Source organism: Leptosomus discolor, chromosome 3 (genome assembly GCF_034619465.1).
Source record: "Leptosomus discolor isolate bLepDis1 chromosome 3, bLepDis1.hap2, whole genome shotgun sequence".
NCBI lineage: Eukaryota > Metazoa > Chordata > Aves > Leptosomiformes > Leptosomidae > Leptosomus > Leptosomus discolor.
In genome coordinates, this window is record NC_141393.1 from 29288557 (window position 1) to 29308767 (window position 20211).

A 20211-nucleotide genomic window follows, 5' to 3' on the forward strand; every position below is an offset into this window, starting at 1 on the left:
TTAAGCAGTGATTACTAAATATGTTGCTGTAATTATATCCGATTGTAATCAGTTCTCATCTTTATATGTCACTTGATAGAAAACAATAAACTAGTAATAAACTTATGTATACTCATAAAACCAGAGAAATTTGACTTTATTACAGTGATGACAACCATGTAAAACATGTAATACTTAGGCTTAAAATTCTGATTCTCTAAAGTGACTGAGTTTCTGGTTGGCATAGAAACAATTCAGTCTTCATAACACTGTCTTTTTCATATGGTAAGTATAAAAAGATCAGTTTATTTAGCACGTTAATTCTATTTAACTTTTTATAAAAGAAAAAATAACTTTGGTTTGTTTGGGTTGTTTTTCCTTTATAGCTTTTGAAAAAGCTAAATTAAAACGAGAGAAGGCAAATGCTATAGAAGCTAAGAAAAAAGAGAAAGAAGATAAGGAAAAAAAGAGAGAAGAATTAAAGAAAATTGTGGAAGAAGAAAGGATGAAGAAGAAAGAAGAGAAAGAGAGACTCAAAATGGAAAAGGAAAAAGTAATGTGTTTGCAGTCTGTGTTTTATATAGGAACAATATAATGTCTTTCTAGTTTATTTGTTTCTGAGTTGCTATCTGCTTCAAGTTATTTTTCCATTAACTGATTTCAGTTCATAGAAATGCACTTTAGAGGAATAAGCAGTTATGTGATTATGGTTTTGTATTTCTGGATAACTTTCTGTATATTATAATTTTAGTTCACAAAAAGTCCGCTTTGAACTTACTGTTGAAGTAACGTGGTGGGTTGCTTCTTAGGGTTTTTTTTTTTGCCAGTAATGCATGACAGATTTGATTTGATGGTTGTCTTCTACTTAAGTATTAAAGACGCTGTACTGCATCAGATTCACAGCACATTAAATGGTTGTGAGTTTCCTTGTGGTTTCCCTTTGGATAGAAATCGGTAAATAACTTTTTTGTCACTTTAAATATGAATAAATTATTTATTCCACTGTATTAATACCACAGCCACATCGACTATCAATTTCGATGGTCTTTTTTCTTTTTGTGGCAACTTTTCATAAATCCTGTTATTTTTGGATACTGTTTTTTCCTCAACCACTTCCATTAAAACAAACAAAAAAAAAAATCCTTGACAAAACCCTATGTCTAATCCAACAAAGTATCACCACAGTTTACTTCTAAACACTTTGCCAATACCTTCTTATACAAAATAAAAATTATTAGATTATTTCATTCTAATTAAATAAAATTTTGTTTTATTTTTCAATGCAATTTAAACAGTAAGAGTAGCAGTTCTAGAAACTATAACAGAGTGATCTGACCATATTTTATATACAATTATAACTCTCTCTTTCAGGAAAGAGAGAAGCTGCGTGAAGAAAAAAGAAAATATGTGGAATACCTTAAACAGTGGAGTAAGCCTAGAGAAGACATGGAATGTGATGATCTTAAGGTATGATTGAATTTGGAATAGCTGAAGCTTGTACTTTACAGGGTCCCCAGGCTAGATTCACTGATGTAGAGGCAGATCTAGATCTGGTCTGAATGCTAGCTGTTGTGAGTCACCTGCAGTCATATAATATTTCCCAGTGGTGATGCTAATAGGAGCATCTGCATTTTCACCCTCCAGAGAAACTTTACAGACTGATCTCAGTCTTAACGTGGAACAGATGTATTTTTAAAGTGCTGCTCTTACTGAGTGGAGGGTACTGAGTATGCCTGACTTTTCTGTTAAATATACAACATGAGCTCACCTAGAATCAACCCAAGTTGTGTAAAAGATTTGAGTAATGAAGAAACCAAATTTTTGCCTGCAAAAGGTAGAAAGGACATTAGCTTGTTACGCCCTGTGGCATTCTTTTGATTTAAACTCTAGCAGTATCCTTGCTTAATGAACATCTTTCTGGATGATCCTGAACACCTATAGAAAGTAGTAAGACTTCACCTCCCAAAGAACTTCATGTTCTAAACAAGAACATAGTGTGGCCATACATAACAGAATATTGTCTAGTGTTACACATTTACACACACTTTGTTATGGTTAATTTTGGTAGGGGATAGCAAAAGGAGGCAAAACTGTCAGAAACACAAGGAACAGGGGTTTATTTGAGATACACCGGGAAACATGGCAGAAGTGCAAAGAGGACAAGTGGGAATAGAGGAGCGTGTTAAATAAATTTAAGTGATAGCACTGCTTGGGGGGAATATGAGAACTGGATATGTTTGCAAGGAGAGGTATATAGGCCCTTGAAGATGAGAGTAGAAACTCTTACCTGTGTATAGAAAGGGAGAAGAAACTGAAGAAAGGGAAGAGCGTTGTCAAAATGAGAGGAAGCTGTGCAAAACCGTGCTGCTGTATTTCAACTGAGAAAGAAGAAGGGAGGGGTGGGAAGGTAGTATCATCGCTGCAGTGAAAATTGACAAATATAAATTTAGATGAGGTAGCAAGAAGAAAGATCCACCCATAGACTGCTTTTCAAAATATTCCCTTCTCAGAAAACGTATGAAATAACTTAGTGTTCTTCTGAAAGCATGGTATTCAGCCGCCCTCTTGTTACTGTTTGTGAAGTACCACCTTGTGGAAAGGAGCCCTCCTTCTGGAAATTGTTTGACTCTGCTAAGAAATATTAAGTGAAGATAAATCTGGAAGAGTTACATCACTATATTAATTTGAAAGCCAAACTCCATATTAGACACAGTCATCTGTGATTTGGAGGTGGTGTCTCTGTTAAGTGGTCTTGTTACACGGTTACATCAGCTTCCTTTAAAATGTCTTCAGCTATCATAACTGCCCTACCAATGCAAAAACCCAAATACCAGAACACTTGGTCATTAGACACAATCTTGCATATCCTGATATTAGATGGGTGTGTTTTTATGTGAATGTGTTGGGTTTTTGTTTGCTTGTCTTTGCAAGCAATAACGAGTAACTTTTTAAGAATATGTTTTGCTTGTCTGGACAGTTCCAGCAAACTTAAATTCAAAACTCTTGTGGAATAATACAGGTTTAAAGGAAAAATCTTGACAGTCAGCATTCTTAACTTCTAATGGATTTGAGTTCCTTTAAAGAAAGATATGAAATTATTAAACTTCATGAAGATGAATAAACTTTTATCTCAAGACTTACATCCAAGTTGCATGCTCTTCAGTTTTTAAAGTTAGTACTACCACTGATGTTACCGTGATAATGGATTATGTGTCTTGCAGAACTATTTTCAGTACAATGTAAAGAAACCCAACAGATGTACTCCTTAGCATTGTAGACTGTTCGGTTTTAATCACTTGTGTACTCTGCAGAAACCAATGAACCAATACATATTAAGTTGTCCCATTTGGATTGCAGGAACTTCCCGTTCCAATACCAGTGAAGACAAGACTTCCTCCTGAGATCTTTGGTGATGCTCTGATGGTTTTGGAGTTTTTGTATGCTTTCGGGGAACTTTTTGATCTTCAAGATGAATTTCCTGAAGGAGTGACTTTAGGCAAGTTGTCGTTTATGTGGCAAGGTGCCCCAATTTTGCGGTGTCCCTTTTCCTACCAAAAACCCAAACATCTTAAGTGCACACAAGTGCCAGTGCTACAGAATTCTCTGTGCAGCTTTAATATGTCAGTGCCTACATGTGCATATCAGTCCAATTTTCCCTTCACAGTCAACTTCTGCGGTGTTTATGAAATCAAGATGAATTTCAGTGTAGAAGCTGCTAATCTACTTACTAAAATGTCTAATGGTACTTTACTCTTGCAGTTATGTGTTAAGAAAATAATGTTTTGTCAGCAGTCTTTCTGACAGCATCACCTTAGGAATATTTGCAGTAAATTACAGAAAAGTAACTTGATTATCATACCTGAAGGAAAAAAAAATAATGTTTTCATTCTTCAGTACATAATTGTTTTCCAACTTTGCCGCAAAAGTGACATTTCTTAAACTTTATTCACAGAAGTTTTAGAGGAAGCTCTTGTAGGAAATGACACTGAAGGCCCACTATGTGAATTGCTGTTTTTCTTCCTGACTGCCATCTTTCAGGCAATGGCCGAAGAGGAAGAGGAAGTGGCCAAAGATCAAATAGCTGATGCTGAGACCAAAGGTCAGATCCTTAATTTTACTGCTAAAAACCTGAAATTCCACTGGAATTAACTTCAAACTGCATGATTTATGGCATTCATTTGTTTAACCTTGTCTTATTATGCACGGATATTGTATGTAAATGGACTTGGTTTTTCTCTTTTATCTGAAATTAAAGCTTTAAACTGAGCATGGAGAGTGGGGTCTGGGGGGAACAGAGAAAAAGCAAGCCCATTGTTATGACGGTTGTATCCAGCAAAGCATAATAAGCTTTTAACAGCACTGCTTATATTTTGGAGGTGAGGAAAACTCATCTTCACCTTCTTCCTCTTCCTTCAGCACTGTTAGATGTTTCTCCTGAGGGTCAGGAAACAAGGCATTTTTCTGAATGTTCTCAAAGGTCTTTATCTGTAGCTATAAAAAGAAAATCTGGACCTAACTAGATTAAAAACTAAAACTCCCCAGCACAACTACAATGGAGAATTCAATATTCATTGTCCTTCAAGACTTGGAAGTATGCATCCACAACTCCCAGATACTACCATGTCTTGGGGTTTTCTGATAAAGTATCTCACAGTCACTCTGCCTTTGGCCTTCACTCTATGGCTGAAGTTGCCCGTGTTTTCAGAGGCATTTGGTATGTGCTAACCACTGCTCAGAGGAAAGTGCAGGCTTTGTTCCAAATTTATGTGGTCCTGTGTTTATGGACTGCCAGATTTGCTGACTAGTTAAAGGAAAAGCTTTGACCCTTCCTGCTGGTCTTCATTTCATTAGAGTTAGATAGGACTGTAAGAGCACTCCCTGTTTGAGGTCAAGTGAATCCTGTGGTTCCCACATAAGACAGATGCGTGAGGTACAGGAAGGTTCCTTTAATTCCTCCCTTGAAGACACTGCATATTCTCATGCTTAAGATTTATGTCCAATCTATAAAATGTCTATATAAAACATGGCACTATCTTCAGTAATGCAGTCTGTTCTTGTTAATTAAATAAAGTTACAGATTTGATACAGTAATAACAAATTTAGACTGTATTTTAATTACTGTTGAATTTAGCAATTAAACTATATCTTACTGAGCGCATTGCTTGGGCAATATAAGCAAGGATTCTATTATCGGTAATCATAGAATAGTTGATTAGATTCTTTTATTATTCATAGGACTGATCATAAAAAATCTGATGTAACTTTTGTATTTCAGTTTGGCTATATGGAGCTGGCAATTGCAAAAATATGCCATTTCACTTCTAGTTTAGCAGAGCTGTGGGCAGGGCACTTTATGTATTGTCTTTTACTTGCCTTTGAACTTCCACTCCTTGGCAGTCTTGTTAAGACAACTTCTTTCTCATGAAAGAATGACGTGTTCTTGGCTTTGTAATTCTGACTAAGCAAACTAGTAGTAGTCAGTGTGTTTGCTCACTTAAATTCTGTACAGGCAGTGTTTCTGCAACAGAAGGCTGAGAGTTTTTGGTGTGTACAGTACCTTCTTAAACCCTGTTATACAGATACAGTGAGAGGGGAGGTGCAGAGGTTAATTTTGCAATGTCTGGATGACAGTTTTCAAACAACATCAATCATCATACAAGACTTGTGGATTTGCTTTTTATGTAGTCTTAGTTTGGATTTGTGGTTCTTTGTTGACTTGCTGACTTTGTAACTGCTTAATGATTTGGACTTGAATAAAGTGAAATTGTCGAAATAGCATACAAGGCTGAAAAAATTCTGCCAACCCTCTGGAGAAATACCTGTAAGTGCGAAGGAAACTTTTGTCTAAGAATTTTGCTGTTTCTCCCTTTCACTGTCCTGCTTTCCTGGTCAGTTTGCTAATGTGTGATACTCCTTAGTAAGCGCAGGTGCTTGTTTTCGTGAAATATGGTGTCTTTGTAATTGTATTTGTGCGGGACAGTAAGGCTATGTCTAAATTACAGATTAAAAGTATACAGTGAGTGGTGATAATCAGTATCAAAATGTCTGATTGGTTTGGATGGTCTTTCCTAAAACCAAAATGATGATAGGAAATAACAGTTCATTTGAGGAAACAAAGTACAGGTGTTCTTGCATTGTTATTTGGTTTTGCTTTCAAGTGTGTTTATGGATTTGTTTTTGCTGCCTTTTATATTGCCATTGTGCATGTTTTGTGCATTGGGGTTGCTTTAACAGCTTGTATATAGGGAGAACAGCGTATAGCATGTGGTGCATGTCCTTAGCTTTTAGTTGGATTTTTAGTTGCATTTAAAGATATGTAAATTTTAATTTGGTTGTTGAATTGAGTTTTGAATACATGGATGCTTTTGTGAATATTGGCCCTCTTTTTGCTTTGTATGCAACTTTTAAAAAACGGCTTGCTTTCCTCCCCTCCGCAGTACAAGTTTTGATTTGCACTAGAATAAAGTGTTTATTTCCTTAAAGATTTAACAGAGGCTTTGGATGAAGATGCAGACCCCACAAAATCTGCACTGTCTGCAGTTGCAACTTTGGCAGCTGCATGGCCCCAGTTACATCAGGGTATGTGTGGGTTTCACTTCTTGTTTTGTTACTGTTCTTATTTTGCTCTGTATTTTAAAGCACATTTTAAATATTTATATACATTTAAATGTCTATTTAAAATAACTGTTCATTCTTCTCAACTGTAGGCTGCAATTTGAAAAACTTGGATCTTGATAGCTGCACTCTTTCTGAGATTCTCAGACTTCACATTCTAGCATCAGGCGCTGATGTAACATCAGCCAATGCAAAATACCGTTACCAGAAACGAGGAGGGTTTGATGCTACTGATGATGCATGCATGGAGCTGAGACTGAGTAATCCTGGTCTCTTGAAGAAACTTTCAAGTACCTCAGTGTATGATTTGTTGCCAGGTAATAAGACAGTAAATGTTAGAGATTATTAGGTTGCTTATCAAGTGATACGTTTTGTAACTGCTTCAGATCAACAATGGTCAAAATTCACTGTATCCTAGAATAACTTAGGTTGGAAAGGACCTCTGGAGGTCACCCCCTGTGCTCTAGCCTTGACAAGCAGGTCCCACCAGATCAGAGATTGCAGAGCTAGACAGTTTTGTTACTTCTGAGTAGGTTTGTTTTAAATCCTGTTTTTAAAAAAGTGTTAGTTTTACTTATTCTACTTCTCTGGGAGAAGCATCTGAGTGTTTGATTCAGCCCCTGCTTTTTATTGCTGTTCTGGTTTGGGTCTTTTGTTTGTTATTTGGAAATGGAGAAAAAATTACCATCTACTGTTTATCTCCATTCTGAAGATAATACTGCATTTTAGTTCTTTTGATGCTAAAAGTTAATAAATTAAAAATAAAGGCTCACATCTCTGAGCAAAGCAGATGTTTCAGGAAAAACCTCTTTGCAAGTGCAGCTGGTGCACTACAGATTTTTAACTGTTCACTTTTTCTTGAGTGAGAACCAATCTTCGGTCTGGAGGGTGTAAGAGTAAGGCTTATTTATCAGTTGTATAATGAAATATAAAAATTGGTCTGGATTTTATTAGGGGAAAAGATGAAGATCCTTCATGCCCTCTGTGGGAAACTTCTGACTCTCGTCTCCACTCGAGATTTCATTGAGGACTCTGTTGAAGTGTTACGACAGGCAAAGCAGGAGTTCAGAGAATTAAAGGCAGAACAGCATCGCAAGGAACGAGAGGCGGCAGCAGCAAGGTGAAACTAGGATATAGAAAGCTAAATTTTGTTGCTACAAATTAGATTAATTCCTTGATTGCAAAGGGGATATGAGAAACAATAATAGTGTTTGTGTTTTATACTGGTTTCCTGAGACCCTAGAGAGGAGCAAAACTTCATTGTGCTAAGCATTGTCCTTTCCCTTGTTACTATTATTTTTAGATGATGCTACAGCAGAAAAAAAAAAAAAAAACACATTGGCCAGATCAGATACTAGATTAATTGCAACTGGGTTTCTATATTCTTCTTACTACTAGGATACGTAAAAGGAAAGAAGAAAGGTTAAAAGAACAAGAGTTAAAAATGAAAGAGAAACAAGAAAAGCTGAAGGAAGAGGAGCAAAGAAATCCTGCTGTAGAAGCATCTGTTGGGTATGATGTATGGTATTACTGTGATACATATGATACAGCACTCTTCAGTTATGTGGCTAGATCTTAGCTATGTAGTTTTTATTGACTTGATCATATACGAAGGTATATTTTAACTTAAGTATATAGCCCTGAATGTTGATTTTATTTTTCTTCTAGTGTTGTAGAATTGCTTAATGAAAGTTGTTTATTTTTTAGATCAACTTTTATTATACTCATAATTCTATTGAAAGCGTGAAGGTTTTACCTACTGACAAAAGCAGCTTGCAAAATCTTCTAATTTGTATTTTTTACATTACTTTTTGTCTTGCATTGATTTTATGTCTATGAGTATCTTCATAATAGACCATTCTAGTTTGTTTTCTGATTTGAGAAGTTCGTCTAATCTAAGCTAGATAATACTGACCTCACATAACTGTTTATGGATCAAATTTAATAGCATTTTTTTAAAAAATGCTGTGCTATCCTGGGTGATTTCCATAAAACCAAGTTTTTTTGTTTTATTAATAGAGCTGTATGGTTTCATGTGGTAAGATTCATGCACATTCAGCTGTATATGATTCCAGAAAAAAAAAAGGAAAGTGTATATACAACACCATATCCTTACATGCTTGAGGAAGGGAGTTCGTTAAATAAATCCGCTTGCAAAAGATGAGAATGGGCCAAAGGCAGATTTGTGTTATGTTTTTGAAACTGTAACTGAAAAAAAAAGTTACCCTGTAATGGTTGCATGTAGTTCTGTAGGCTTTTAATTATATTTGCTAGATGAGGGAAAAATGTGTAATAAGCATTTTGTAAAATGATACCTCTTTTGATGAGGAAACACTTTTTTTTTTTTGTCATGAAAAAATAATGCAGGTCAGTAGAACTACACTAAGATGTCTCCAAAAAGGATCTGATTATAACAATGCTCTTCAAATGAAAGAGAGCATACCAAAGAGCAGGTTTTAGTCTTTTAATATGGAACTTCCCATTTACAGTTCAGCAGATTTCTTCTGGGTTTTGATATATTCTATGACTAAAGTTATTTTTAAAAAGCATGACAGGTCTTTGACTAGCTTAAGTACTTCTGAAAGGAAAATACTGTTTGTGTTGAAGATGCCATATTCTATTGTGTTGGGTTTTTTTTTTCATTCCATTCAGCTTTTAATACATGGTCAGTTAGTCACATTTTGTTTATTTTACTGTGTCAGGGAGGAGGAACGGGAAGACCTTGATACTAGTACAGAAAGCAAAGAAATTGAACGTAAGGAGCAAGACATGGACATAGTGACAGAGGACGAGGAGGAGCTGGGACCAAACAAAAAACAAGGAAGAGGTAACACTATAATGTGTTCGTACACGTACAATGTATGCGCACATGCATGCACCTGGGAAGTTCTTAAGTTTTCTAGTAAATTTTTATAGTCAATCTTTCCTGTAAAGTTTTAAAGGGAAAAAAAATTCCACCCCACCAAACATGATCCTATTGCACTATTAAGTGCATTGAGCTGGCCTGATGTAGTTCTAGCGGTCAGCTGTATGTTCTTTCACACTTCTGTTTCTTCTTGTCTTCCATGCTTGCTGTCTGGATTCCTCTTTTGTCTGTTAAAAACCAAGCTGTTGCCTCACAAACCATTACAGTTACAAGTAGTGCACTCAGAGGGAGAGAGAGAGAGGGGGGGGGGCGGGGGGGGAGAGAGAGAGTTGTAGGAGGCTCATCTAAGAGGGTATGGTGTGGGTTTGGTTCTGTTTATTAGGAAGCTGCAAAAACGAACAGGTATTTTAAAAGAAAATGTTATATTGAGTGGTTGGGTTTAGTTTGCCTTAGTTAATGAAGCAGCATGCCTTCTATACAAGAATGCAACCAGACTTATCCCCACATTTAATTTCCTCATCGGTGTGCTAGTAGGAGTTGTGGTGCAGTAAATGGCACTGCCTATTTGTAACTAAACATAGATAATCACCACAGGAGGATGAATTGTTGATGGGTTTGGACTGCTACCTTATCTGTGCCTTTCTCCCGTGAAGGATTCGTGTTAGCATCTGTGCCAATTAAATCCTGGATGATTGTGGACTTAAGGTTGCAAACACGTACAGTTCCTAACAGTACCTGGGATAGAAATTCTGAGTCATTCAGTAATACAGGTTTGCATGTTTACTACAGTTTTATGATGGCAAAACAATGAGGTCTTAAACAGAATTTCAAGTTTTCTCAAATGCCTGTGTTTGAGACCTTGTGCCTGGAAGGCAAACAAGTGTTATTTCATTCCTACAATTGGAGAAACTGAAGGTCACGTTGGAAATCGGTAGCAAATGAGTGCTGACAGCATCTTTCACTGTTGCATGTGTTAATTACACAATGTACTTTTCTACATGACTTATCAGGACCTGACCCTTTGGTAAACTAAGATGTACAAGTTGAAAGGAAGAAAATAGTGGTGTGGATAAAGTAATGTAACTGAGTTTGCAATAAAAGCTTTTATATAGGGATTTTGAGGTCTTTGGGGGATTTAAGTTGATCATTTTGAGTATGATAAAGTCAAAACCATATTCAATAATGAAATTGCTAGAATTTTATCATTATAAGATACTTTTGTAACATGTTTTTAAGTTTTTTTTTTTTTTCCTTTTTATGGTGTTAAAAATGACAATATCAGTAAATGAGACTTGCTCTAGCTTCTGTGAAGTGAAAGTGCACTAAAGATGGCTTCCCCTTTCTTGAGGGAAGGGGGTTAATCACTTGAATTTTTCTTTAATAAAACTAGTATTGTTTCTTGACTGGGCTGATGGCCCTTGGCAGCGTAAGTTTAGATAATCGGAAAGGGACAGAACCAAAACCTGACGTTTACTTCTGGTTTTGGTTAAAAAAAGAATTTATAAGCATGTTGCTTTCATTCTTCTTCCCTTAACTTTTAGGAAGGAGAGGGCAAAATGAATATAAAGAATTTACAAGACGAGAAGAGACCACTTGTGAAAAGAGTGAACCTCTTACTGCTGAAGATGAAGAAGCTTTAAAACAGGAGCAACAAAAGAAAGAGAAGGAACTGTTAGAAAAGATTCAGAATGCAACAGCCTGCACAAATATCATCCCGTTAGGTCGTGACCGTCTGTACCGACGCTACTGGATTTTCCCCTCTGTTCCTGGATTGTTTATAGAAGAGGACTATTCTGGTCTCACAGAAGACATGTTGTTGCCTCGAACCTCTTCCTTTCAGAATAACATACAGTCTTGCACAAATGAACCTCAGGTATTCAGTAAAACTGGAGAGTCTTTGAAATCCTCTGAATCTACCTCCAATATTGACCAAGATTCACACACCAGTGTTGTTGTAGAGGTGCCAAGGCCAGTATATAAACCAAACCGTTGGTGCTTTTACAATTCTCGGGAACAACTGGACCAACTCCTAGAGGCTCTCAATTCCCGAGGATATAGGGAGAGTGCCTTAAAAGAAACTCTTTTACAAGAGAAAAGTAGAATATATGAACAACTAAGCAGTTTTCCTGTGGAAAAATTCCATATTCCAGGTAAATGAAAGGGTCCTGATCTTAGTTTGTTTCTACAGCTGTAATTTCTATATAATATTCTAGAAACTGCCAATTCTCATGTAATTGTAATTCCTAAGAAATTAGAATTATTTTTAAGCATTGTTTCACTCTATGGAAAACAGGTTTGGGTTTTTTCCTTTCTTTTTTTCTCCCTTTTTTCTTTTTTCGTGATGGGTCTTTGCGGTGTTTTTCACTTTAAAAAAGCAATTTTTCTGTTATCCCACTGCTTAGTACAACGGGATTGGCTTTTAAACAAACGTCTTCAGGAAGTAATTTGAGCTTTGGGGAAAGATTAACTGGGGAATAAAGATTAATATCTGCTAAAGGTAAATCATAGTATTGATCGTCTGATGTCCTCATTTCCAGTATGATGAAAGGAGACACAAGATATGACACTGGAGACAGAAACATCGCCAAGGAAGGCAATTACTGTTACCTTGATTTGTTGAGCAGGACGTGTTCTTTCAAAACATTATAATGCATGAAATGATTCAAAAGCCTTTACTGCCCTATTGTGAAGAAGGGAATGATAGCATATTGCAGGGTCATACTAAAACCTTTGGGAGGAAAAAAAATAGTGTAGCTGTGTTGCTTGTTATGTGGCTTAATGTCAATGCACTGGATTCTGTAATACTATTTTTTTCTATCTTTTTCCATTTTCTTCTTTTGGTAGAGTCTTGTTACAGGAGGAGGAGATATCTGCAGAGCATTATTGGGTTTGTGGGTTTCAAAATGTAGGAATGTACTTAAAAGCATCCTAGACCTACGATTTGGGGGTTGTTTTTTTTCACTTTTCTCCTAGCCAAGTATTTTGCCACTTACTGGCAAGGCATTAGCTCCCATCACTGATAAAATTCTGTGTACTTAAGCTTGCAGCTGGCTTATTTGTTGCATGTTGGTGGATAGAAGATGTACCAAAATAAAACTCCCTAAGGTCATGCGTAAGAAATTGCATTTTGTTTTAAATTATGCCAAAGTACTGTGAGGATTTTTGTATTGGGGCAAGGGAGAATTATTCACAGCAGAGCAGAGTTCTCTTTTACTGGAGTGTGTATGCCAGGACATGCCGTGAACATGTCAAATACTACTAAATGCATAACTGATCTACCATTTCTTTTGGTGGAAACTAGCACAGGACAGAGTTTCCACACAGTAATTAAGCTTTATTTGGAGGCCTTATAGCTATGTGTGTGGTTTTTTGGTGAGAAAATCTCAATCGTTTCCTGATATATTTGTATTTGTGGTTCTTTATTTTCCTAGTTGCTGCACCTTTATCTGTTTTGTGTGTTGCTTTCTGCCCTGAAGCAATTTGATTTCCAGAGTCACGGATTTTTTTTCTTCTCTTTCTGTTAGAATAAAAAAAGGCAGATTTGAACTTCACTTTAATAAAAAAAATTCAAATGCAGTGGTCCAATACCAATGCTGCCTCCCCTGTGTGATAAGCAGTGATAAGTGGTCACGTGTAGCTGTACTTTGGAGGGAGTTTTACTGCAGTGGTCTGTAGCTGCTGCCCTATTGCCTTCACTCAAATGACTTGCAGGACAAGTGAGAACTATTCCATGATTCTCTTGCGCTGTAGACTGCTCTTCTCTGCTTTCTAATTCTGACTCAAAAAAGCATGGAAATAAAATTGATATGTGCCATTACTTGAATTTATTCCAGTGTCTATTAACTTTTCCTCATCATTTGCAAGCCAATTGCAGCTGTTTGAGTTCTACTCAAGAAAAAACGTTTCTTTTTTTTCTAAACCAAAAAGGATGTTTCCCACATCCAGACATCAGAGTAAGCTAGTTCACATTTTGAGAATATTTGCATAGCTACTTTCAGTTACGGGGAATTGCTTCCACAATTGTGTTTTAGAAATTCATCCTGTACTTCCTTAACAACAGCTTCATGGTAATTTTTGATTAAATACCTCTTAAGTTCTTGCATATACTGCCTAATCACTGCTGTCATAGGATTTAAGGTAAATCCTGCGAACAGAAATGTTTGCCACTTATGCAGGTTTGCCAGCACTAATTTAGGATCTGGGCATACTTTCAGCTCTTTCCTGTGGCTTTTGAGCTTTTGCATGAATTTTCAGTTCTCTTATGAAGGGGTTTTTTTTTGGACAGCCCATCATCACCTCTTCCCTTCTTTTTCATAAATTATCTTGCTGTCTTGTTCCTTTTTTCCCCCCCTGCCTTTAATTAGAGGACACAGTCAGTCTAGTCTGTGCCTGTGTCATCTGTTTGTTCTGTTTTAAAGTTAGATTTTTTAAAAGGGATTATATCTTGTTCTGTTAGTTTTTGCAATTGTTAGTTGCACATGCTTGTTTTAAATGTTGCCATGATAAAGATCCATGCAGGAAAGAAAACTGAGGAGTTCTGCAAAGTAAGGGCCATCAAATACGAGAAATACTAGAAATGTGACTTAATTCTTTTTCTTCTTTTTTTTTTTTCCTCCTTGCACTTATAGCAGAGAGTTGTTAATTATCTGCTACTTTAGAAAGCATTTTAAGACAAAAGAATGACTTCTAAATTGACAAGAATTTCTTATCCTGTGTTGGAATGAGCAGATGCTAATCGATAGGTCTGCTTGGCTGGATTGGATGCCTTAGTTGGCATGGAGATGTTGGTGTTGGCAATGTCTCTACAAGAAGGGAGTTTTGAACATGTGTGTCTGTTCTGCGCTGACTACTTTTTTTCCCTCTGCCAGCAGCTACTTTAAGGAGTGAAGTCCACTAACGTGAAGTTACTTGATATTCTTGCAGACAAACCTCAAAGTGACATCAGACCTCCTCCAGGACGGGGAAGGATGCAGAATGCTTATGATGGATCTCACATATCTGCAGAGAAGCAGCTTGAACTGAGACTTAGAGACTTTCTTTTGGACATTGAAGACAGGATCTACCAAGGAACATTGGGGGCTATTAAGGTATTTATGAATTGTAGAATACCTAGGAGCACGGTGGTGCCATCAAGTCTGTAAATTAAACGAGAGCTCTTGCATGCTATGGGTTTTACTGAAAGCATAATTAAATTAAGTGTAGAAAGTAATTGGCACTAAAAGTTTGTGGCCTTTGGTTCTTTAGAAACTTCAATTTTGTATGTTTGCTTCAGGTTACAGACAGACAGTCTTGGAGAGCAGCCTTAGAACATGGGCGGTATGAGTTTCTGAATGATGAAAACAAAGAAAATGGTATAATTAAAACTGTGAATGAAGAATCTGAAGAAATGGAAACTGATGATCAAGATAAATTTATTGTGAAAGACAGGTAAGAGCTATGGTTTAAATGAGTGTCAGGAGGATGGAGCCAGGCTCTTCTTAGTGATGTCCGATGATAGGACAAGGGGCAGTGGGTGCAAGCTGGAGCATAGGAGGTTCCACATTAACATAAGGAAAAACTTTTTCACTGTGAGGGTGGCAGAGCACTGGAACAGGCTGCCCAGAGAGGTTGTGGAGTCTCCTTCTCTGGAGACATTCAAAACCTGCCTGGACGCGTTCCTATGTGATCTACTCCAGGTGGTCCTGCTCTGGCAGGGGGGTTGGACTAGATGATCTTTCAAGGTCCCTTCCAACCCCTAACATTCTGTGAGTCTGTGATTTTATAGCAGTGCTCTTTTTTTAACCTTCAAATTGTTTTTGCCTTCAAATTCTTTAGGATGTTTTTAAGATTTGAGTTGTAAAATGTGAGATTTTTGCATTGGTTTATATTTGCTAAATGACACAGTTCTATACCATGTAAGACTAAGACACCAATTTTTACAACTTCTACTATTCAGATACTACACTGCTCAAAGTGAACATTAGTTACAAGTAAGGAATATGTGAATTTGTTTTACAAGCACTTAAAATGTAGAGGGAAATTAATCTGGCAATTTCTGGTTTGTTTTGTTTTCCAGAAGGGGGCTGCTGGGGCGGGGCGGGCATAAACAACAAAAAACCCACTTTGTGGAAAGGGTAGGAGTGTTTAAAAGGGGAGATGGTAATAGTAGCAAATTGCTGGTTGAACTGGCCAGTGTACCACTTCATGAGTCACAGTAAGAACCATCAGTGCAACAAGCCATGGTCTGGATTAACCTTTAGCACTGCAGCAAAACAGAGATGTAATCTTACAACTTTATGAATGATGACCCTTTTGTAGAGCAAGCTGCAACACAGTTAAGGAGAGGAAACCTCAAATCATGTAGTGTTGCAACTGTAAAAGTGTTTTGTTCTTTGTTTTTAAACAAACATTTGAGAAAGATGTAGGACTGTACACTATATCGATCTTTGTGAATCAAACCACAGAAGCTGTGAAGATTTCTAAATATTTAATTCTCAGAATTTACACACTGTTCAGAAATAAAGATCTACCTTCATACATATAAAATTGTATATCTTGATAGGATGCTAATGTTGAAATGCTACAGGAAAAATGGTTCATTGGAGGTGATCATTGTACTAACAGGAAAAATGGTTCATTGGAGGTGATCATTGTACTAATATACTGTTTGCCTATGTATTCTGCGAGGTTTTCTGCAATTACTTATTTTGTGAAAGCTGCATTTCTGGATGGACTTTCGAATGCTGTGCTGGATGTAGGAATTTGAAGTTCTTTAAGGTTTTTCCCTTTTTATTGCGGTTTGCTGAATTAGTATTTTCGTATAAGACTGCCCTTCGGATCAGAGTTCTCTAGTTGCATGCAAAATGGATAGGGTCATCCTTCTTCATATTAATGACACAATTTAGAGACACTTGCTTCCTGAAAACCACAACATAAAAATATTCCCCAGTTTTAATTAAGAAGCTAAAATTCATGTGTCTCCAGTTAGTTGGGCACTTGCTCCATTGCCAACACTCAGTTCAACTGCAGAAGCTTGTTGCTTCATTTCTTTTCCGTTTGATACTGACTCCGTCAAAGTTTCTGAATAAAGTCTACTCTAATACTTGCATATTAAAACAGAGACTATGGGATTCTGAAGTCATGTGACAGATTGCTTTTGATGCTGGGCTTTTTATCCACCTCAGAGCGAGTGACATCTCATTAAGACCTTGGAGTTTGACTAGTGAAATGTAAATAACTGTGCAGCTTTTTTCTGTTTGCTTTCAGGCTCTCAAAATGTGTGTGACTGCAAAATATAATGAACAGCTTTTAAGTATGGAAAAAGAACAGGGGCAAGCAAAAGCATTGCTCATTCACCAGAATAAAGCAGAATCCAGACAGTCTTAATTAGTAATTTTTTTTATAAACCCCAAGCAGAAATTGAATTTTAGTTTCATTACTGTGAGTTGCTCTGCTACGCTATACTTAATGTTTGTGGTTCAGGAAGAGTAACTACACTTTGAAATGATTACTTAGTCTTTGGTCAAAGAAGGCTGTTTTATTGGAAACCTACTCTTCCCCCCCCCCCCCCTTACATGAAGAGTTAGTATTTTAGAAAAATACTCCAAGGATGAGAATGTGTAAGTTAACAATAGATGATTTAACATTCTAAAAGTACTTTCTGGTTTTATTTCATTTATTTTTTTTTTCAAAAATCTTACTAATTGTGGGGATTTGTGTAGTTGAGCTTCTGCAGATGGAAGCATTCCAAAAGGCTACACCTCAGCACTGGAAGTGCGTTCACTGAAGACTTATTTGGACTATACTCTTCACAGAAATCTCCTGTAAACTAGCTGATGGATTTTTGCATCAAATCTTCTGGAAATCTTAATAATTGTGTTGAAACCTGTCATTCGCATTTCTTGAAATTTAGGTAACTTTGTTACCTAAAGGTGACTTTTATCTACATTAACTAAACTAATTATGCAGAGTTGAGAACTGGGATAACTAGTCACACCTGTGCAGTATCAGTTCATATCCATTGTCCATTTATGTAAATGCGGTGAAAATAAAAATGTACTGTGGATGCAGCCCTGTACAAATATCTGTGGTGTTCAATTCAAAGTATGTTTAAAAAAAAAATAATTTAATACATTTCTATTCTAGACTCCTTGGGTTAAAAACTGAAGCTCCAAGCGCTGCATCAACAAGTACAAGTACTCCTCAGCCAGTTAATAACGTGGTCCACTACTTGGCATCTGCACTGCTTCAGATAGAACAAGGAATTGAGCGCAGGTTTCTCAAAGCACCTCTTGGTAAGCTTTCAGAATTGCAACTGTATGTCTCTAATTTTATGTAAGATTTTGTAACAAACAAAAGACCCCAAAAAACCCCACCCCAAACCCACTTGCTTCTTTTATAAGACTGGATGCTTTAGAGGGATGAATTGGGGAAGAGAACAAATAACTAACCTATCACTTTGTACCAGTGTTAAATTAAGAAAGGTAGATTGTCAAGGCCATAGATCATGAGGAAATAGTAATATTTTTCTTATTATTCCGCATAGCTGGAATTACCTGTATTAATTAAGTAACAGCATATTTTACTCTTAAATACATGCCTGTTTAACCTGGATCCTTTCAGTGATCCTGTTTATGTAGCTCTACAATTATACTGATGCATTGGGAGACAAATTGTACCCTTAGGCAGAAAGAGTGACCTTTCGGGGGGAATACTCTGTAATTCAGCATTACTGTTGAGGCCAATGTATCATACAGTCATACAATGAGTTTCTTTTGTGAGTTTTTTTAGGTTGTGAAAATGTATGTTCTTTTTTATACTGTTTCTGAGAAAGCAATGTAGGCCTGGTTTATCTGGATCACCTTGTTCAGCAATAACGGAATATTTACAGTAAAACGTAGGAAAGATTTACATTGTGAACTTTTCAGATCCTCAGGTTTTGCATTTGTGCTGTAAGAACTTGGAAGTAAAAGGTTGCAAGAAAAATTTAAACCAAAGCACGATTATAACTTCACTTTGACACATAGTTGTTCCTTGAATTCTTCTGAGTGCTCTACGGGTGAGAGAGGGGATCCAAAGTGCATAAAGTCATTTTGCTTCTAGTGATCCCTCAGGTCTGCATTCCTTAGGATCCTTTTTCAATTTGAAACCTGGGTTTTGTCTTGGAGAAGTGTGTGAAGGTGGTTCATCCTTCCCGAGGCAGCTGGTTTGGCCAGGCTGCCCTTTGGGACCCAGCACTGAGGACGAACTGTGTCTCTGCTCGGCCGGACTGGTTTACTCCTCACCCGCAGGAGCACAGCGTGGCTCACCAGCGCAGCACATTCCAGGGGTCCTCCAGAGCACAAACTGCTACATGTCCTATTAAATTGATGCTCTCCTCTGATAATGACCACATACGAAATCCTTAGGCTCTGGCAGATTTTGCTGCAGTAGTTTAAGATGAAAATGCCCACATTTTCTCCTTAATGATGAATACACATTGGTGTGTTAACACTAGGCATCAGTGTCCCGTGGTTCAGTTGGCCTAAAACTGTTTTTGCATCTCAGCTGCTCCTGCACGGAGTCTGGTGTCTGGATATCAGTTGCTGCTGAAGATGAGTTTGAGCTAGATTTGCCCCAGAGACTCTGACATGCAGGCGTGGGTTCCTTTCCACAAGCTTTTGTTATCAGTGTGGTGACCTCTAGAAGAGGGAAATGCACCAAATGATTGAGATGAAAGGGGAGAGCATATGAGTAGTTGAAACCACAGCTGTTTGAAAGCTTTACTTGGTGAAGTGTTTGGTCCACTCAAGTATGTCTGCCCTTTCCAAGCCAGGCATGATACAGCTAATTTTCCTGCTATATGACTAGATTTACAACATGTGCATGGGACAGTTAATTGACAGTACGTCTAGCATTTGTCATATTTACTCTGCATGTGCAGGTTGTAAATACTTTGTGCATATAAATTTGATTGTAAATATACTGTGCAGTATATGCCTCCGTTTCCATGTTCTCTCTGAGAGTGTTTTGGCAACAGGAACTTGCTGGCAGCTCTAAGTTTACCACAGTGTGCCCTTAAGGGGAAAAACATGGCTATTAGTAGGATATGGCCATAGATCAGGCATCCCAAGTTAGAGGAAAAGGACTAAAAGAGGAAAACTGTCCCTGAAATGTTGTAGAGAAAGTTTTTTAGCAATCCTCCTGTGTCTTTTTTTCAGTGATCCCAACTCTATCATAATCTAATGATGGTTCATATTCTTGCCTGGCCTTTTGATGATGATGGGGGGGGTTCTTGTTTGTTTTTAGCTTGGGAATCCTGTTTTCCTTTAGATGCTTTATACTGTGTGACAAAGAAAGTATATAGGGAAAGCAATCTGATGTGATTTGCATGTCTTAAATCCCCTGTGTTTGTTTACCATACTGTACCTGTGGATCTCTTCTGCTCTGAAGAATGGTACTCCTGTAAGATTACTGTAATGTATAGAATAACCTACATAGCTGAGGGCGCAGGAAGGATCCCAGGTCTCCTGTGCTCTGGCTTAGTGCCCTGACCATTAAGTAAGTGACAGTGTCAGGTTCCCTCTTCTTTGCTTTACCTTTGGTGCCAAGTGTCTCGTGTTCTCAGCTGTGTAATGGGCTGCTTTTAGCAGGTGACAAGTCTGAATGAAGGCAAGATTTTAGTCTTGTCACCAGAGATCTCTTGGAGGAGCTGTGGCTTTGAGTGGCTCTGTAGTAAAGCTTAAAACACGCACCTATTTACTGATGATTTTCTGACTGCAAGGGAGAACGGT

General features: G+C 37.3%; 1 protein-coding gene across 3 annotated transcripts in view; it reads left to right on the forward strand.

Annotated features, from left to right (window-relative positions):
• The window catches only part of BAZ1A (bromodomain adjacent to zinc finger domain 1A), a 62310-nt gene that overhangs the window by 29261 nt on the left and 12838 nt on the right, over nucleotides 1-20211 (forward strand). For 2 of the 3 annotated variants that reach the window (XM_086463575.1, XM_086463576.1), the window contains exons 8-20: nucleotides 366-532; nucleotides 1351-1446; nucleotides 3337-3475; nucleotides 3932-4078; nucleotides 6463-6558; nucleotides 6687-6911; nucleotides 7549-7714; nucleotides 7993-8106; nucleotides 9297-9421; nucleotides 11002-11610; nucleotides 14384-14547; nucleotides 14733-14887; nucleotides 17585-17733. In XM_086463575.1, coding sequence (XP_086319701.1) covers nucleotides 366-532; nucleotides 1351-1446; nucleotides 3337-3475; nucleotides 3932-4078; nucleotides 6463-6558; nucleotides 6687-6911; nucleotides 7549-7714; nucleotides 7993-8106; nucleotides 9297-9421; nucleotides 11002-11610; nucleotides 14384-14547; nucleotides 14733-14887; nucleotides 17585-17733 — 2352 coding nt within the window. The remainder of the gene's footprint in view (nucleotides 1-365; nucleotides 533-1350; nucleotides 1447-3336; nucleotides 3476-3931; nucleotides 4079-6462; nucleotides 6559-6686; nucleotides 6912-7548; nucleotides 7715-7992; nucleotides 8107-9296; nucleotides 9422-11001; nucleotides 11611-14383; nucleotides 14548-14732; nucleotides 14888-17584; nucleotides 17734-20211) is intronic. The other variant, XM_086463577.1, reaches the window with a different exon arrangement.